We start from the raw sequence: 20,179 nt of genomic DNA, 5'->3' as shown, positions 1-20,179 counted from the left end.
GGGCGGCCCAGCCCGGGGCCGGCTCCGCCTGCTGCCCCGCCACGTACTCCCGCTCGGACAGACTCGCTGGCCTTAGGGAAACTTTATTGAAGGTACAGCTCGGCTGGAGAGGGGCCCTGGGGGTGGCAGGGACGGGACCGGAGACGCGCCCCCCCGGAGACGGGGGCGGGCCGGGCTCCGAAGCCCGGATGTGCGGGCACCTGTGAGCGGGAGAACCCGGGGCAAAGGCGGGCCTTACGGGCTGAGGCTCCGGGATCGGGCGCTGGGCCGCCGGGGGCGCGGGGATTGGGCGGCTGACGGACGGAAGGCGGAGCCGAGGTAAAGCGTACCCCGCGCGGAGGCCTCAGAGGGCGTCCGACTGCTCGCCCTGAGTCTGGCTCTGCTGCATCTGCGCCTGCATCTTCTCCAGCATCTCTTGCATGCGGCGCAGCTGTGCGAGACAAGATACAGGGCGATGGGGTCGGAGAGGCCAGCGAGGGGCTTGGAAAAGGACTTGGGCGGGGGTGGGGGCAGCGGGGGGGGGAGTGAGATGCTGGCTCACCTCTTCATCTTTCTCTCGGATCAGCTTTTCCGTCTCGGCCAGAGGCAGCATGGGCATCGGGATCTCTGTGGCACTCTGGCGGGAAAGCTTACTAGGGGGTGGGAAGGGGAACGACAGTCAAGGTTGGGGGACCCATGGCTGTGGGTCAAGGCCACAGGGCAGGACCTGGGGCTAGGTTGGGGTCTAGGAGGCAGGTGAGCCTAGGACTCCGAAGCAGTGTAGTAAGCCAAGTGGGTGGAGAAAGATCTGGATGGTGAGACCGGAGACTGTGAAGGACCTAGGAGTTGGCTTCTGCTCTCACCTACGACTGGCTCGATCACGCGCCCCAGGCCGAGCCAGGCTCTGTAGGCAGCGGGCCCTGTAGCCCTCGTAGAGCAGGTCGTGCGTCACCTCCTTCAGGTCCTGCAGGTGTGTCTGCACCAGCATGCGTCGCAGGTTCAGGAAATCGCAATGATGTGGGTTCTCCACTGGGGGGCGGAATCGCGAACCTCAGCGCTCCGGGTCCAGACTTACACCCCCACTCCCACCCCCACCCACCCCCGCCCCAGTCCCATCTGCCCAGTCCTGCCGCCTTCTAGGGGAGGGTGAGTGGTCAGCAGCCCAAGGACCCATCTTTGGGTTCCTATCACCCCCGGTACTAGAGATCACCCTCACTTCACATATTGGGTGCGTTTGACCCGATGTCGCTCCAGCTTCCTGCTGGCCTCAGAGCTTACGCCCGCCTTACCCTCTACTGTGCCCCAGGAGTAACTGCGTCCTCTCACCGGTGGGGTCCCACCAGCCCTCACTACTTCACATGAACCGACGACTGCAAAAGGGATGCTTTCCTAGAGGGCAGGAGTCAGGGATCACTGTTAGGTGGGCAGAGACCTCTTTCTCAGTCTTCACCTGCACATCCGCCTCCCCTGCCTCTCTGCCCTCCTCCTTTGCCTCTGAACCTTCATTTCTGCATCCTGCCTCTTGAAATCTTCATCTTCGTCAGAGTCACAGTCAGGGAACTGGTAGATGTTGATTTCCTCTTCCTTCAACTGGTCCCGTATCTCAGAGGAGACAGAGACAGAGACCGTAAGAAACACAGAGGGTGTGAAACACAGGCCAAGGGGGCGGAGGTGCATTCACAGGCTGGAGATAGTGAGGTACAGATACAGAAACCAGATGGCCAGAGACAGGAAAGACATGGGTGGTAGAAACGATGTGCAGGATGACCAAAAACAAAAGCTCAGAGAGAGAAAGATGGTGAAAAACTGAGACAAAGACACCCTAATAAGGAAGACAGACCTGGAAAGAGTCTAAATGCCAGTAGCAAAAATGGTGGGAGAGGGTTCTGAAGACACCGGTAGGGTGTCTTTAGTATCGGGGGCCAGGCAGATATCAGGGGTTATCAGATCTATGCCCCTGCTTGCAGATGGGCCTTAGCCAAGCATCTAGCCCCAGGATTCTATTCTGAGCCTCCAGAGACCTGCATCCTTCAGGCAGCTTACTAGCCCTCCTTCTCCAGAAACTCCCATAGTCTAGCCTGACATATCATGCTCCCAAAAGGCCACCCCAAGATCTAAGAGGTGAAAACTGGGTTCATGACTTTTAGCTTCATGCAGGGTTGAAGATCAGCCCACACACCTTCTGCTTGAGGATCTGGGTTTCCTTAGGCATCAGGGCATCTGCTTTGCCGATGACAGGGATGATGTTGACCTTCTCGTGCACTGCCCGAAGGAAGGCTATATCTAGGGGCCGGAGCCTGCACCGAGGAGTGGGTCAGGCTCAGCCTCAGGGTCTCTAGACACCCCCAGCCCTCTCCAAATGCTCCAACCCCCAGGGTGTCCCTCAGACCCCCGGCCAAAGGGTGAGATGAAGTAGAGGCAGCAGTGGACACGGGAATCCTGAATGTTCTTCCGGTTCAGGCCACTCTCATCCCTAAGATACTGCTCGAACTGTTCCTCAATGAAACGTACCACTGGCAGCCAGCTGGAGTGTGGGGATAGAGCGCCTGGTCAGAGGTCAGGGGCCACGGGGCAGGGATGGGGATAAGGCTCACCAGGATGTGGGGTTAGGGGAAGTAGTGGTTTAACTCCAGGCAAAGACATCAGATGAAACTGGCAGGGGTGTAGATGAGATGTTGGGGCCAGATGGCAGCCAAATACAGTCCCCACCTTCTGGATCAGGGTGTTGGGGCCAGGATAGACCAACCCTATAACAAACCCCCAGCCCCAGTCTCCACAAAGTAGCCACACTGGGAAAGTTACCCTGCCACCTCCCCCCACCTCACCAGTCTGAGCAGTCCACTGAGTCCCCAAAGCCAGGCGTGTCCACTACAGTCAACTTCACCTTGATACCCCCCTCCTCAATCTCCACACCCCGGCGCTCGATGGTCAGTGTTTGTGTTAGGCGAGCTATGGGGACAGAAGAAATCAGGGTGTGAGGCAGACTGAATTTCCTTTTTCTGTACCTTAGTTGCCCCCACCCATTTTTCAGGGGAGAAAACTGAGTCTCAGAGAAAAACAGCGGGAGCTGCCTGAGGCTCTGGCTCATGGGACACCCAGATTGAAAGGCAGAGAGTGCAGCGAGGGGACACAGGAGGGGGACAGAGAGCCTGGGAGGATGGGAGAATCTTACCACTGGCCTCTGGCACTTGCCGATCCTCATAGAGGTTGGTGAGAAACAAGCTGTTGATGAGGGTGGATTTCCCCAGGCCTGACTCCCCTGTGGACAGGACAGGCCCAACTGTTCAGGTGAGGAGGCAGCTAGGGTCTCTTGAGGAGCCCCCTCCAGCCCTGTCTCCCAAACCCCCAGACCTGCCACCATGAGTGTGAAGTCAAAACCTTTCTTCACAGACTTGCGATGCAGCTGGTTGGGGAGGGCAGCGAAACCCACATACTCCTTGTCCTGTTGATGGGGTAGATAATATGAGGCTGCTGGGAGCAGCAAGCTGGCCCCCCTATAACCTGAGCTTAGGAGCTAGCAGGAATCAGTCTACTGTGGGTTGGCTCGGCCTGGCTACCCTGGGATTTGAGGGCTGGGGCAGAGATGCCTGGGTTCCTGGGCATTAGGACTCACCATGGTCCTGCTAGCTGTCGCTGCACCTGCAGTCACTCGCTTCCTCTGGTGGGACAGGAAGTCGAGTGTGGCAAACAAGGGGAAACAAGGGGGCGGGCAATGTAGGACGCTGAGATGCGCAAATGAGCCCAGAGAGGTGGGGAAAGTTAAGGCAGAGAAAACCTGCCGTCCCCTGGATCCTTTGTTCATCATCCTTGTAGAAAGCTTACTATCTACACACATTTATTCCAAATTCCACTGTAGCCTCATCACCCTGGTGGCCGGTGGGGTATAGGCAGAAAGGAAGGAAGTAGGCTGGTCTCTCTAGCAAGTGAGATGAAAGCTTTGGGGATTTTTTTTTTTTAAGTCCCTAGCAGGGCCTCGCTGGTGGCACAGGGGTTAGAGTCAGCGCTATCAAGCTGTTGCCAGCCAATGCAGCATGAGTTTGTTTGTTTATTTATTTATTTATTTAATAGAGGCCTGTTTTATTTATTTTATTTGTTTGTTTTAGTTTATACATGCACTGGGCACAGTCAGAAGCGCAGGAGGGTGAGAGAATCCACCAGAGCCAGAGCGGGGAGCAGAGCAGGCAGAAGGACCGAAGTACACTGCTGAGGGGAGCAGCGGGCGGCAGGAGAGGTCTGCACACCATGTGGGACCCTCCTCCGGTGGCTGGGGAGCAGCCGGGGATCGAACCGGCGCCGCAGAGGCCACGGGCAGCCTCGCAACCCAGCGCTCAACCGCTGTGCCACTGGGTAGGCCCTGCAGCATGAGTTTGATCCCCGGCCAGGGAGATGACCCACATGGCACAGCAGACCTCTCCTGTCTCACCTGCTGCTCCCCTCAATGGTGTATTTCAGTTGATCTGCCTGTTCTGCTCCCCACTCTGTCTCTGGTGAATCCTCTCACCCCCATACCTCTGGCATGTACCCCAGTTCTTGTATGCTTAAATAAAAATAAATCTTTTAAAAAAGTCCCTAGGATCTGAGTGGATCAAAGGGATTGGAAGTGGGAAGGAGGCAGCAATTTCCTTGCCATGAAATGGATTCCTAAAAGGATTTCAGGCTTTTGGACACCACTGCTAGGGGGACCTGGTCCTCGCATCTTGCCCCAGGCCCTCTCCTAATTAAAGCCCTTCAGGGGCTTCCCAGTGACCCCAGAACTAAATCTCAAATCAGACCTGACAGCCAGTCTCCCAAATCTTCACCCCATCTCTCTCTCACCATTGGTAATTGCCCATGTCCTTGGCTCTGCTCATGCTGCTTCTCCTTCTGCGCCTGGTAAACTCCTTATCTTTCAAGGCTTTGATTCAAAGAGTGCTTCTCCTTCTATGAGATCTCCCCCAACCACCCCAGGCAGAGCCATTTTCCCTCTAGACTCCCCAGCACTCTTTGTAGGCCCCTTCAGGGCCCACATGTGCTTATCTGGCCGTCTCTGCTTCCCCTGGCTGAGCTCTCTGAGAATAGGGACCATGTCTTCCAAATTTCCATAACTTTTGGTGTCTTGCACAAGGGCCTGCACAAAGAAGGAACCAATAAATAATATACTAGGTGAATGAATGAATAGAAGAAAGAGTGAATGGATGAAGTAAAGGCCAAAGGCTGGAAAACTACAGAACAAACCTTGCCTTGGAGTCAGAAAGAACTTCCCAAACTCCAGCTCTACCATTCACTGTGTCACTTTGGACAAATCATTTGACCTCTCAACCCCAGTTTCCTTGTGGTAAAATGAAATACACACATTTCCACTTTGTTTTCAGGACTCACAGTAGGTTTAGATGATAGAGGTTTTGGCATCAATCAGTAATATATACACACCTTTCCTTTAATAATTATGAGCTGAATGACCATGGACAAGTTAATTAACCTCTCTGAGCCTTTAAATCTTCTCTCCTTACAAAGCCCTACCTGATCTGGATTCTGCCTCTGCTCCAACCGCATTTTCATTCTCAACTCCTTTTGGTTCTATTATTTATTATTTTCCTTTCAGTCCTTTTAAACTCCACCCTACTCCCCTCCCACTTATGGACAGAATTGTATCCTCCCAGAATTCATGTGTTGTAGTCCTAAACCCAACCCAATGTAACTATATTTGGAGATAAAGCCTTCTGAAGGGGGGTGGTGGTGGTAATTAAGGTTAAATGAGGTCATAAGCACAGGGCCCTGATCCAAGTCTGATGTCCTCATAGAAGATACCAGTGATCTCTCGGCCCACACATTAAGGAAAGGGCACATGAGGACACCGTGACAAGGTGGCTGTCTCTAGCCCAGGGAGAGTTCTCACCAGAAACCAACCCTGCTGGCACCTTGATCTTGGACATCCAGTCTTCAGAACAATGAGAAAATAAATGTTGTTTAAGCCTTCTTGTGTCTGGTATCCTGTGAGGGCAGCCTCAACTGGATGATATAGCCCATGGCCCACTTCTGTCCCCTCATCACCATCAGGCAACCGTTGTAATGTGCTTAATGTGTAATTTTTTTGTTTGTATATATTTTGAAAAGTATGTGACATGTAAAAATAAATCTTTAAAAACGATGCCAGTTAATTGCTATCTTTTTTTAAAGATTTATTTTTATTTTATTTTTTAAAAAGATTTATTTATGCATACAAGAGCTATGGTCCAGGCCAGAGATGCAGGGGGTGGGTGTGAGAGGATTCACCAGAGACAGAGTGGGGAACAGAACAGGTCGGCTGACTGAAATACACTGCTGAGGGGAGCAGTGGGTGAGACAGGAGAGGTCTGCTGTGCCATGTGGGTTGCTCCCTGGCCGGCGGGGTATTGAACTCATGCTACAGAGGCTGCGGACTGCCTCATAGTGTGGCGCTCAACTCCTTGTGTCACCAGGGAAGCCCAAAATTTATTTTTAAAAAATTAACAAATTATTTAAAAAATAAAGCTTAAAAAAAAAGTCTATATAGCTTTATAAGATATTTATTTATGGCTACAAGAACAGGGGTGTAAGCCAGAGGTACAGAAGGGTGAGAGGATTCACCAGAGACAGAGTAGGGAGCAGAACAGGAGGATCTACTGAAATACACTGCTGAGGGGAGCAGTGGGGAGACAGGAGAGGTCTGCTGCGCCATGTGGGTAGCTCCCTGGCTGGGGATCTAACTTGTGCTGCAGTGGCTGCCAATAGTTTAATAGTGCTGAGACTTAACCCCTTGCGCCACCAGGGAGGTCCTCATTCTGTTCTGTTTTTTTTTTTTTTAAAGATTTATTTATTCATCATACAAGAACTGGGGTACAGGCCAGATGTGCAGGAGGGTGAGAAGATTCACCAGAGACAGAGCAGAGAACAGAACAGACAGACTGACTAAACTACACTGCTGAGGGCAGCAGCAGGTGAGACAGGAGAGGTCTGCCGCACCATGTGGGTATCTCACTGGCCAGGGGATCGAATCTGCACTGCAGAGGCTGCAGACAACTTCACAGCACTGCACTCAACCACCTGGGCCACCAGGGAGGTCCTCAGTTCTGTTTTTAAGATCCATCCATGTTGTATATCTAATTCTTATTTCGACTTCATTTCCAGTATTCTTCCCTTCACGTGACATTGGGGAAGTCAGCTCTTTGGGTCTTACTTTCCTCATCTATCAAATGGAATTAGAAGCTAAACTCAGCAAAGGTTGTTTAAAGTTCATGATTATAGAGACACACCGTGATTAAGAGTTGGGTGATCTTATTTTAACCTCTTGGTGGTGAATAATTCTACCTTATAGGGTCATGATAAAAACTATAAGATCAAATACATATAAAGCCCTCAGTACAGTGCCTGGCATGTGAGAGCTCACACAGCATGCCAGTTAATTGCTATTTCCTGAGCCAAGGGATGTCACAGAGCCACCAGCTCAAATATACTGACTGCTCTTCTGGATTAGTGGCTCAGGATCCAGATGAGCGAATCAGTTAGGGCTGTGCCCTCTGGGGAGACAGAGACAGCTATAAGTAAGTGTGACATACAGTGCTGGTGCTAAAAAAACATGTAATATGGGGGGTAAATAGTACTTAAGCCAAGAGAAGGAATAATTATACCCTACTCCACTCCATCACAACCTTCCCTCTGCATTTCTCACCATGTAGAATAGTCCTATGCTTCGTTAAAAATCTGAACAATGGCCTCCCTGGTGGTGCAAGGGGTTAAGACACAACCTATGAAGCTATCCGCAGCCACTGCAGCACAAGTTTGATCCCCAGCCAGGGAGCTACCCACATGGCACAGCAGACCTCTTCTGACTTGCCTGCTGCTCCCATCAGCAGTGTATTCCAGTCAGACTGCCTGTTCGGCTCCCCAACTGTCTCTGGTGAATCCTCTAACCCCCCACATCTCTGGCCTGTACCCCAGATCTTGTATGCATAAATAAATAAACCTTAAAAAAAAATCTGAACAATGCCTCCCTCCCTCCTTACAAGTATGTCCAGTTGGTTTCCAAGTCCTTCCTATTGATCAGAAAAATGGGTCCCTTTCTATCTATACCCTTCACCCTTTGCCCCTCCTCTGGGTTCAAACTCTGATCAGGTCTCTCTTGAGTTTTTCAGTAACTTTTTTTTAAGATTTATTTATTTATGCATGCAAGAACTGGGGCACAGGACCTCCTTGGTGCTGCAGGCAGTTGAGTGCCGCACTGTGAAGTTGTCTGCAGCCTCTGTAGCGCAGGTTTGGTCCTGGCTGGCTGGCCGGCAAGAATCCCACATGGCGAGGCAGACCTCTCCTGTCTCTCCTGCAGCTCCCCTCAGCAGTGTGTTTCGTCAGTCTGCCTGTTCTGTTCTCCGCGCTGTCTCTGGTGAATCCTCTCACCCCCGCATCTCTGGCCTGCACCCCAGCACTTGTATAAATAAAATAAATCTTAAAAAAAAAGAACTGGGGTACAGGCCAGATGTGTGTGGGGGGGTGAGAGGATTCATCAGAGACACAGCGGGGAACAGACAGATTGACTGAAATACACTGGTGAGGGGAGCAGTGGGCAAGTCAGGAGAGATCTGCTGTGCCATATGGGTATCTCCCTGGCTGGGGCTTGAACTTGTGCTGCAGTAACTGTGGATATCTTCATAGGTGGCGTCTTAACCCCTTGTGCCACCAGGGAGGCCCTCAGTAAACTTTTGGAAAATTGTATGTATATTGCATAATCAACACACATTCCCATAGAAGTGTCGGAAAGGCAAATGGCTAGAACCCACTTCGATTTTTCTCCTGTGCCTATACATGTGAGTATTTTCCTAACTAGGCTCATACTCTTTGTTTGGTAACCTGTTTTTATCGCTTTATGTATTCTGTACATCTTTCTATGGTAATACACATCTCCATTGTCATTTTTACAGATGCTTGGCATTTAGATAGATCCCCACTCTCCTTGTGCTAAACATTGCTGAGCTGGGATGAACATGTTTGTGGTGTCATCACTGGGCCTTACTCCAGGGATTCCTTGGGCTTATTTTCTATAAGAGGAGTTACAGAGTCAAAAGAAGTCACAGGTTTAAGGCATTAGTGTATGTTAACAGATTGTCCTGTGTGTAAGGCTCCAGACTGGTCTTTGTTTAGAGATGATATGAATTAGTAGTGACACAATACTTTATTTACATGCTTACTAACTCCCGCACATTCTGCCAATCATTCATGGGATAAGGGCTTAGAGAAAGTAAGGTCTCTCCTTGAGCTTCCTGTGGGGCAGTGCAGAGTAGATAGCCGTTTTCTCATTCAATAATTATGTGTCTTAGCTCTTTTTCATCTCACCATCATGTCTTCATAACTACCTGTAACTCCACCAGACATCTCTGGAGGGGTGTCTGTATCTTTAAACCTGAGTTCAGATTCAGACGTACTAGTTCCAGGGCTTATCTTCTCAAAGTCAAGAGCTGTGCTGGTGGTTCAGCTCTTCAAAAGTTCCTCTAGGAAGGGTCTTGGCTCCTTGTCATTGGTACTCGCTCACCTATTTTTTTTCAAAGACTTTATTTATGCATACAAGAACTGGGGTCTAGGCCAGAGGTGCAGGGAGTGAGAGGATTCACCAGAGAGCGTGGGGAGCAGAACAGGTGGATCCATTGAAATACACTGCTGAGGGGAGCAGCTGCTGCGCCATGTGGGTCACCTCCCTGGACAGGAATTGAACTCGTGCTGCAGTGGCTGAGGATAGCTTAATAGCACTGAGACTTTAACCCCTGCACCACCTGGGGGGGCCCCCTACTTCTCTATTTTTCATGTGTGCCTACCCCTTTAAACTGGTAACACCCCAAGTGAAGTCAATTTGGAGAGGTGTTGAGTGCAGAGAACAGGGTCCTTGGGTTACTGCAAAGAAAAGTTTCACTAGCGTTCTTTCAGTGGCACAAGGTGAGTTTTCCCACGAGGCAGGGGCATTTGGTTATATCCAACAGGGCAGGTTTAGTAAATAAAAAAGGGAAAGGAAGTAAGGGGTGCTTGCAGACACAAAAGGGGCAGAGAGTGTTATCCCTGAAAGGTTTGTTAGGAAAAGGAGAAAGAAAAAGAGGCACGTGCATAGTCACAACTATGTTTGGAAGTGGTGGGTTTTTTGTTGTTTTTTTTTTTATTATTATTGATGAACTGGGTGTAGATCAGAGGTAGGGGGGTTGAGAGGATTCATCAGAGACAGAGTGGGAAGCAGAACAGACGGATCTACTGAAATACACTGCTGAGGGGAGCAGCAGGCAAGACAGGAGAGGTCTGATGCACCATATGTGGGTTAGCTCCCTGGCTGGGGATCGAACTCAGGCCATAGCTATGATAGTGCTTAGCCTTAACCTTGAGGCCACCAGGGAGGCCCTGGAAGTGATAGGTTTAACAGACGCCTGCATAGACACAGGTGGGCAGGCGAGCTGCTGCTGACCAGTGCAGAAATTGCACTGATACAGTGTTCTCTTTGGGAGGGGTTCAGTCCTTTGTGAAAGTGTTAACTGTTGTTAGAGAAATCACATCTAGGTAGACTTGAAATACCAGTAATTCTCAACGAGGTCTTCAATCTCCATATCCCCACTTCTGGTCTTCCCCTCTGGATGCTTTTCTATCTCAGTCTGACACTTGCTATAGCAGTTGGATTTTTCATTTCCATAGCTGGCCATCGGACTGTATTAGTCACTTCAATCCCCACCTCCAGTTTCTGGTCTTGTGATTGCGCCATCCTGAATTTCCTACTCTTAGTCTCCACCACAAGGACAAATCTTACAGCCGTGTCATCTCCCAAACTCTTGGCTTAGCAGAGGGGCTAATAAATGTGAATACACAACCCCCTCCCCATCATCAGATGGGCTGCAGGTACTGTCAGCCTCTGCAAAGGCAAGGTTGTACTGAGCACAGTGGTTGGATGCCTGGTGTTTAGGGAACACAGTCCCAGCAAGCGCCCCACCAAACTGAGAGAGTTTAATGTTACAGCTTCTCCCAGGGCTTAGCCTTTGGAGGGTTGTCGACCTGTTCCTAGTCTCGTGTCTAGGAACCTCTTTCTTTGTGTCTTTGTTCCATGTTTTGTTGTTTCTGTCTCGGACTTGTTTCTCTCCAGGCTCCCTGCCTTTTCTTATAGTCCCTCCGACTCTGCTTCAATGACTTTATAGCTATGTCTTATCGTTTTCTACATCTCTTTGTCTCGGGCAGCCAATCCTTCACTCCGGTATTTTTGGCCTGCCGCTGTCTCTCTCGGTTTCTCCCGCCTTCAGGCTCTGGGCTCTTGGGTTACGACTTTGAGAGCCTCCAGCCCAGGGTCTCAGTTCCCGGGCCATTCAGCTCAGGGTCGTTCCATCCGCCCGCCTCTCCAGCGTTTGTGCGGCGGCTGCTCGGGGCTCGGCGCCCCCGGCCCAGCCCCCACGCCCACCTCGGACCTCGGCCTCCCGCGCCCGCCCGGCTTTGTTTCCCACGTCTCGGCGCCCCGCCCCCGCCCCGTCTAGGGTCTCCGCCGCCCTTTGTCTGCCTCGGTCTCTCCCCCACCCCTTTCCCCGAGTCCGTCTTCCGAGCTCTCTTTGTCTCTCCGGGCCGGTGAGGCTGGCGCTCTCCGCCGGGCCCGGGCGTCCGCGCGGGGGGCCTGACATCGCGACAGTTGAGGAAGAGCCCGGCCCCGCCGCCCGGCGCCAGCCCAGGAGGCACACGGTTAATACCACCGAGTTCGGGCCGCTGTCCTCGGCTTAGAGCAGCCCTCTCCGCGGCACGCGCCCGCCCGCCGGCCACCGAGCTCTGGCGGATGCCGCGGCCCCCGCGGGTGAGCGGCTCCTCCAAGGTCCTAGAGCGGCCCCGAGCCGCCCGGCGCTTCCGCTTCCCGTCCCCTCCCCCGGCGGCCGCCCCCGGGACGCTGGGCCGGAGCCCCCTCCCCGTTTGGCGCGGAGCCCACCTCCCGGAGCCGCCGGTGACGCGGGCTCCCGAGCCTCAACAAGGAGCTCCGGAGGGCGCTGGGGCGGCGGAGCCCGCGGCGGCCGGGAGGTGAAGGGAGCGGCTGCGTGCGGGAAGGAGCAGCAGGTGCAGGGGCGGCCGGCGGCGCGGGCGGGGGTCACCCGGAGCCGCGCCCGGCACCTCGGGCCGGGACGCTGGCCGGCAGAGGGCAGCGACAGGAGCCGCGGGCCGCACATGGCCGTGTGACCGCGGGGTTGTGTGTCTGTCCTCTTGCTCAGGGCGGCGTGCGGGCGATGGAGCGCGCGGTGGATCCCTGGGGCCCGGATCTCCACGGCTCGGAGGAGAGGGAGCAGCTGAGAGGCGCCCGCACAGGTGAGGGCTGCGGCGGTAGCCGCCGCGGACAGGTAATGCCCAGGTGGGGACTCCGGTGTTGGGCTCTCTGCCTGGCCGAGACCCAGAAAAATCAGACGTGAACTGCTTCCAGGGGGAGGGGGAGGGGAGCAAAATCCGAGGAAGGGAGCCAATGTTTCTGAGCATCTACTGTGCGCCAGGTCTGAGGAGGCAGCCTCTCTAGGTCTCCCCTCCCCGACAGTCATCACCATTCTCACTGCCTCTGCCCTACTTCAGGCCTCATTTGATCTCGTCTAGGCAATTGCAGTAGCCTCCCTTTTCTGTCTTTTTGATGCACTCTGCTGCCAGGTGAGCTAAGCTATCAGGTCTAAATGCCATCTCCCTAGCTCCCCTCTGCTGATTAGAAGCCCTAGTCTAATGTTCAATCCAGACCTTACATGCTTAGTCTAGTCCCAGCATCCCTTTCCAAGCTTTATCCTTCCTCTCCATGGTTTACTCCTACCTCTGCTATGAAAGCCAGTCCCTGTCTCCTTAGTTCCTGTTACTCTTGTGATAGCACAGTTATTATGAACCCACAATTATAATTATTCATGCTTTATCTTATCTCTCTCCTTTGTGGGAGGTTGGGGGTTGTCCTCTCATATACACACAAGATGACTGAAGTAATAAATTACAGAATGGGCTACCATTATCTAATAGAAATAGCAAATGCCAGATTTTCCAAATAAAGAACATATAATGTAATACTTATCACAGGCTTGGAAATCAGGCAGGCCCGAGTTTAAAAACTTAGCTTTGCTACTTTCTAACCTTTCTAACCTTGAGCAAGGGACTTAAATTCTATGTGTCTTCATGTCTATGAAGTGTAGATAGTAGCAGGATTACTTCATAGGATTGATTGCAAGGATTTAGCAGTGCTTTGAAGGGGAAATTTTAGGGAGATCTTTGTTTCCTTTGGCTGACCCACTAATACATTGGGAAAGAATTTAGCAAGTGAAAGACAAATCTGATTTCTTGCACAGGGAGGTCCAGAACCTAGTAAATGATCAAAACAATTGATACAGCTTTTAGACAGAGAAGCAATAAATAGGAAGTGCAGACAGGATAAAGAAATTTTTGAAAGTTTTGGTTCAGACAACCAATTTAGTTAGCTAAGCAGAACTTGTTCATTTCCCACTCCTGTCTGTGACAATAAAGTGATTCTCTATTTCGAGGGTACCTTTCACGAAGAGATTTTCTGCTTTCAGAAGGAATAGAGAGGAGGAGGGTCAGGGAAATTCCCTGCTTTTAGGAGAAAGGAAGCTTGAAGGTATCATTCATTCACCGACTGTTTCTTTAATATAAAATAAATAATACTTGGTGCATTTGGGGTGACCTGGTCTGGAACCTGGTGGCTAAATTCAGGGAAGTTATTGTTATTAGTGAGGCAGAGACAATAAGAGTTTCAGAAGTTTGGGAGAGACAGAGCAATCACAAATTGTCAAGGAAGCCTTCCTGGGAAGATTGCTATCCAAAGTCGGAACTGAACCAAAGGGCAGGGTCTGCAACTCCCTTTTCTTTCCTCAGGTCTAGGGAGTGAGAATGTGGAGATTTCTCAGCCCCATGAGTTTGAACATACCCCACAGGAGGATGACTTGGGGTTCAAGGAAGAGGAAGATTTAGCTCCAGGTCATGAAGTAGGAAATGCCTCTCTCAAACCCCAAGGCATCCAGACCTGGGATGACTTGTGGGTCCACAGAGAGGGTCCAGGAAAGGCTCCGACTCGGGACAGAGGCCCCCGGCTGCTGGGAGAACCTCGCTGGGGCCAGGCTAGTGATCGAGCTGCTGTGTGTGGCGAGTGTGGCAAGAGCTTTCGGCAGATGTCGGATTTGGTGAAACACCAGCGGACCCACACAGGGGAGAAACCCTACAAGTGTGGGGTCTGTGGCAAGGGCTTTGGTGATAGCTCTGCCCGTATCAAACACCAGCGAACTCATAGTGGTGAAAAGCCCTACAGAGCACGACCTCCAGCCCAGGGACCCCCAAAGATTCCTCGGTCTCGGATCCCTGCTGGTGAGCGCCCCACTATCTGCGGTGAATGTGGCAAGAGCTTCCGGCAGAGTTCCGACCTGGTGAAACACCAGCGGACACACACAGGTGAGAAGCCCTACAAGTGTGGCATCTGTGGCAAGGGCTTCGGTGACAGTTCTGCTCGGATAAAGCACCAGCGGACACACCGTGGGGAGCAACCCCCCCGGCCAGTGGTACCCCGACGGCAGCCATCTCGAGCAACTACGGCAGCCTCACAGGGACCCAAAGCCCAGGACAAGCCATACATCTGCACTGATTGTGGTAAAAGGTTCGTGCTCAGCTGCAGCCTCTTGAGCCACCAGCGTAGTCACCTGGGGCCCAAACCTTTTGGCTGTGATGTGTGTGGAAAGGAGTTTGCCAGGGGTTCAGACCTGGTGAAGCACCTGCGGGTGCACACAGGCGAGAAGCCCTATCTGTGCCCTGAGTGTGGCAAGGGCTTTGCTGACAGCTCTGCTCGGGTCAAGCACCTCCGCACCCATAGTGGTGAGAGGCCTCACGCCTGTCCAGAATGTGATCGTACCTTCAGCCTCAGCTCCACCCTTCTCCGCCACCGCCTCACTCACATGGAGCCCCAGGAGTTCAGCTTCCCAGGCTACCCCTTAGCCCCCCTGATCCCCAGCCCACCTCCCAGCTCAAGTCCACCCCCGCCTCCTCTTGGAACCAGCCCCCCGCTGACGCCTCGAAGCCCCTCACACTCGGGTGATGGGCCTTTTGGTCTGCCTGGTTTGGAGCCAGAGCCTGGGGGCCCACAGGCTGGGGAACCACCCCCACCACTGGCTGGTGATAAGCCCCACAAGTGCCCTGAGTGTGGCAAGGGCTTCCGCCGAAGCTCGGACCTGGTCAAGCACCACCGTGTGCACACGGGAGAGAAACCCTATCTTTGCCCAGAATGTGGCAAAGGTTTTGCTGACAGCTCGGCCCGAGTCAAGCATCTCCGCACCCACCGTGGTGAACGGGCCCGGCCACCACCACCATCTACTCTCCTAAGGCCACATAACCCCCCAGGCCCAGCACCTACTGCCCCTAGACCCCGAGTCCGTGCCCAGCCCTCTGGACCCAGCCAACCCCACGTGTGTGGCTTCTGTGGGAAGGAGTTCCCCCGGAGTTCTGATCTGGTCAAACATAGGCGTACACACACTGGAGAGAAGCCATATAAGTGTGCAGAGTGTGGCAGAGGTTTTGGTGACAGTTCTGCCCGTATCAAGCACCAACGTGGGCACCTGGTCCTGAGGCCCTTTGGAATAGGAGATGGTCGAGCAAGGCCCCTTAAGGAAGAGCCACCAACCGGATTGGAGTGATGGAGTCCAGGGACAGTGGAGGCCCAGGACACCAACGGGAGGGTATTTGCTGCTTAAACAGAGAAGAAAGGGCCTGGGAGGTGGTGGGAGGGAGACGGAGGGACAGACGGAGAAAGGAGTGAATAGATAGAAATAGAAATTGGAGACAATGACCTTGAAGCTCAGGAAACTTCTGGCTGGACTCAGGGCCTTCCCATTATGGTCTGTATGCCCAGCGTCTAGTATACTGCCTGGTATACAGTAAGCCCTCACTACTTGTTAAATGAAAGCAATTGGTTTTAGCCTGCGGGCTCTTGAGGAATCAAATTCCTGCTGTGAAGAAAACTGGTCCCCTTCCAACTTTACTGGTAAGTCCAGCACCTGAATCCAGTTTATCTGAACTTACGAGCTGCAACAGTGAGACTTGGAGTTTAGGGTGAGAGGATGAGGCAGGGGTGTCTTGATCATCTTGATGGGGAGAGCATTGCTGTGGAGTGGGCACTACCCAGCGTTGGGTCACTAGACACGGCCAGGAAAGGCACTCCTGAACAGCCCACACCGCTCTGCCTTTGACCCCCACCCACCCTGACATCTGGACACTGGCAGACTAGAGACTGAAGGAATGCTCAAGGCATCCATGCTGGTTGCCAAGCCCAGGGCCTTCTGATGGACGTGAGCGACAAACAGGCTGGGAGAAGTAGGGAAGCACCAAGGCCCAACAGCCACATCTCCATGTAGCTCCTAGCCAATAAACTGCTTCTTGTCTGAGGCTTAGACTCTGTGTATGTCTGTGTGTGTGTGTGCCTGGCAAGGGGTGAAAAAGGTATAGAAGGTTCACAAGCCATGTGTAAACTTGTGTAGGCCCCTTTCCTCTTTGAACGTTGGCTTGACTTAGACGCTTTCTAATGCTGACATCTGGTTTAAAAACAACTGTCAAGTCAGTCAACTGATGCCCACAGGCGCCACCTATGCCTCAGTATCCAGCTCAACCCATAAAAGGAAAAGCTCGCCAGGCTGTTGATTGGGCTGGATGGCAGGAGTGGGGAGGGGGTATGTCAGTGAAAGTTTTTGCTGTGGCGACAGGTACTGAGTGAATTGTGACCTCCTGCGACTTACTGAGAATCCGGTCTTTTGGCTGCACTGCCCAAAAGGAGGTAAAGGGGAGGTGGCTCCACTGGAAAAGTCCGTCCTCTTTCCCAGCAAACTTTTTGTCATCAGGAGGGGAACTCCAACTCCCAGCATTTTTTTTAGGAGGCCCGCAGGGAGTAAGGGGGAAAAAGGTACTGATTGATTGGCCAGGGACAAAAAAGACTAGGGCGGTTCACTCATCTAAGCAATGAAGTACAAGATTACTTTGGTTGCTTTGCAACTTCGCTGGTCGAGCTTGACAGCTACTCTGCCTCCTTGGAGAAAAACTCCCGCGAGGCCTTAGCCCTTGGCTCCGGTTTCCCTGGAAACCAGAGAAAGCTTGCTGCAGCGTGGTCCTCTCCATCCTTCATGCTGCCCAGTTATACACAGAATCCTAGAATTTTGCCTTCAGTACAGGGGCAGGGGGTGTGTGGGGAGGAGGGTGCTCCTTGCTGCTTTTCATGTCTTCCCCCTCTAAAAGGTCTTCAAGCAGGCTAGCACTGAACTGACCATGTCACTCCCTATTAAAAACTGCAGGATCTCTGCTTGTCTTCTCTGTAAAGCTCAACACCTTGGTTGGCATTCAAGGCCTTCCACTTGTGTTTTCAGACCTGTGCCTCTTAAATGTTGTTTCCTTTACTTATATGTAAAAGAATGGAGATTAACACATTTGTTAATCTCTCCTATCAAAATAACTCAAATTTTACTTCCTCCCTGAACCTCCAGTCTGAGTTAGAATCCCCTTCATCTGAACACTTAACACATCAAGAGCTGCTGTGTGCTAGGTATTGGGGAGAGCACAGGATGAGTAAGACAGGGTCTGCCCATAGTTTCCATTGGCAAGATAGACATTAAACAAATAATTACAAGTGTATTGAGGATATGAAGGAAACATTGATGCAAGAGTGAATCCTATATGATCCAAAGACCTCTCCAAAGAAGAAACAATTGCAACTAAAAGAGGGACTTGGAGGGCCTCCCTCGTGGCACAAAGGGTTATGTCTCAGCACTATCAAGCAATAGGCAGCCACTGAAGCACAAGTTTGATCCCCAGCCAGGGCACTAACCCACATGGTACAGCAGACCTCTCCTGTCTTGCCTGCTGCTCCCCTCAGCAGTGTATTTTAGTGGATCTGCCTGTTCTGCTCCCCACACTGTCTCTGGTGAATCCTCTCACCCTCCCACACCTCTGGCCCAGCTCTTTATGCATAAGTAAATACATCTTTAAAAAAAAAAAAAGTGGGACTTGGAGTAAACTAAGAAAGGGAGCAGGTGGGGATGGGAAGAGGTAAGGCTGAAGGCAACTAGTGAAATGCAGAGTAATGAGGACTAAGATACAAAGACTTCCAAATTCAGTTTTCTTCCTTCCATTTCTAATGGGAACCTGGCATACAATAGGCCTGACTAGATGCATTTGTGTACAGTGTCCTTGTAACACCATGTGCTCTTCACAAGAATTTACAATCCCACAGGCTGCTACCACCTCGCAAATCTGGCAAACTTCCACTTTGAATGCCTTTCACATTTACCTCCTCAGTACCGCTTGCACCCAATATCCATATCCTTCAAGGGAGTTATTCACTCATTCTACTCTTATTTTTCTGTCAGAACACCTATTTCTTTCATATATTGATTTATATTTCATGTTTATATCTAGTCATATATTGTTCATAGTCTTCTTTACTCAAGAACAGGAACTAGACCTGATTCCAGGTAGGTACCTGTTTATAGAACAAATGGACAGAGTTGTTTTCCAAGCACCTGTTGCAGAGTCCTCCCACAGCAAGAAATCCTACCAGTAGGGTCTTTCACTGCTCCCAGTTGAGCCTTCTTACTGGTTCTCTGAGTCAAGACAAGCAGACTTGCCTTTAAAAAAAAATTATTTAGGCATAGAAGAACTGGGATGTAGGCCAAAGGTGCAGGGTGTGAGAGGATTCACCAGAGACAGAGTGGGGACCAGAATAGGTGGATCTACTGAAATACTCTGCCGAGGGGAGCAATAGGTGAGACAGGTCTATTGCGCCATGTGGGTCAGCTCCTTGGCCAAGGATTAAACTCAGGCCACAGTGGTAACAGTGCTAAGACTTAACCCCTAGGCCACCAGGGAGGCCCCCAGTTCTTACCTTTTGCTAGAGTTGGGTTTCCAACCATAATCTGGTCCCTGCCTACCTCTCCACCACCTCACATACTACATTTCTCCTTGTCACCTCACTGCACTTATCACAGTCTTCCTTCTGTTCCTCAAGCTTATTCTCACCTTAAGATGTCTAGAGTTCGATCTAGAATACTCTTCTTTCAGATTTTCAAATGGCTAACCCTTTCTCGCCATTCAAGTTTCATCTCAAACATTATTTCCTCAAAGGTGCCCTCCCTGCCCCCAACCATAGCCACTGGCTGCTGCATCATCTTGCCCTGTTTCCTTCCTGGACGTTTACTATCTGAAATTATCTTGTTTACTTGCTTATATGTTTTACAACCTTAGAGGTGCCATAGCACCCAAGATTTTTGTTTTGTTCACTACTGCATACCCAAAACTTAGGATGGTGCCAGGCACATAACAGGACCCAGTAAATACTAGGTGAGCAGATGAACACACGCAAAGTGGCTTTTGGGGATCTTGAATGTGAGTATCTAGGTATTTGTCCCCTTTTCCCAAGAAGAGCATAAGTTTGACCAGATTTAATCAAAGGATCTGAATTATGCCCTAGGCTCTGTGAACTGATGTTCAGAGTCCTGGTCCTACCACCAGTTTCCTCATGTAACCTCATTTCTGAGAGAGATTTGGGATAACAGAAAGAGCATGCTTCTTGTGGTGATATGACTTTGAACAAATTCAACTAAGATTTAATTTTCTCATTTATCAAAGGGAGATAATATTATTGATCCCCACAGGACTGTCCTAAAGAGAAGGTAGGGAATTATAAGCAATGTATATTTCGCTTTTCTTTCATCATATCTGAATCTTAATTGCCCATTCAATAGAATTAGATAACTTTTTCAAGACGTGGGAAATAGATTTTATATGAAATATTTCAACGTTTAAATGCTGAAAACTACAGTTTGTAAGAGAGCCCTTTTTTTCAGACTAATTTTTATTTATTTTGTCTCCCCATCCCCCCACTGCCCAAACTAATTTTTGAAAGAAAAACACCCTGAGGGCCGCACAAGGTAGTTCTGTGGACTGGATAGGGTCACTGGGTAATTCTCCATCTGGGTTACTACTTGTCAGGATGCTGTGACAACTCTTACGTTGTTAACTTAGGCAAATCAGTTTACCTCCAAACTTCAATTAGCTCATTTGTAAAATGTATCCACCTTTGTGCAGATCAAAGGAGATAAAGGTTGGTCGGAAGGTAGTGAGTTATATCAATTGTTCCATCCGTTACAGATCAAACTCCTTACTCAACTCTTTTCCCCTCCTCACTACCGCTCTTGACTAGTCTTAAAAGAAAAAAAAAAAG

At 50.9% G+C, this 20,179-nt stretch overlaps 2 protein-coding genes across 2 annotated transcripts; one reads left to right on the top strand and one right to left on the bottom strand.

The window, feature by feature from the left end:
- Nucleotides 1–130: 130 nt before the first annotated feature.
- SEPTIN1 (septin 1) lies at nt 131–4,829 on the bottom strand (the record flags this gene model as incomplete). The annotated part of the gene is made up of 12 exons (XM_084250199.1): nt 131–430; nt 542–632; nt 843–1,008; nt 1,269–1,368; nt 1,480–1,581; nt 2,159–2,276; nt 2,369–2,503; nt 2,805–2,928; nt 3,152–3,238; nt 3,331–3,421; nt 3,593–3,701; nt 4,795–4,829. The coding sequence occupies 12 exons, from the start codon at nt 4,827–4,829 to the stop codon at nt 344–346; spliced, it is 1,245 nt and encodes a 414-aa protein (XP_084106325.1). The 3' UTR covers nt 131–343.
- A 6,917-nt stretch (nt 4,830–11,746) lies between these two features.
- Nucleotides 11,747–15,611, top strand: ZNF48 (zinc finger protein 48; the record flags this gene model as incomplete). Its single annotated transcript, XM_084250198.1, has 3 exons — nt 11,747–11,908; nt 12,171–12,264; nt 13,810–15,611. The coding sequence occupies 3 exons, from the start codon at nt 11,747–11,749 to the stop codon at nt 15,609–15,611; spliced, it is 2,058 nt and encodes a 685-aa protein (XP_084106324.1).
- Between the last annotated feature and the right edge of the window lie 4,568 nt (nt 15,612–20,179).

Source organism: Talpa europaea (genome assembly GCF_964194135.1).
Source record: "Talpa europaea genome assembly, chromosome: 12".
NCBI lineage: Eukaryota > Metazoa > Chordata > Mammalia > Eulipotyphla > Talpidae > Talpa > Talpa europaea.
Note: the sequence above shows the minus strand (reverse complement) of the source record. Positions and strands in the feature narration are given on the sequence as shown.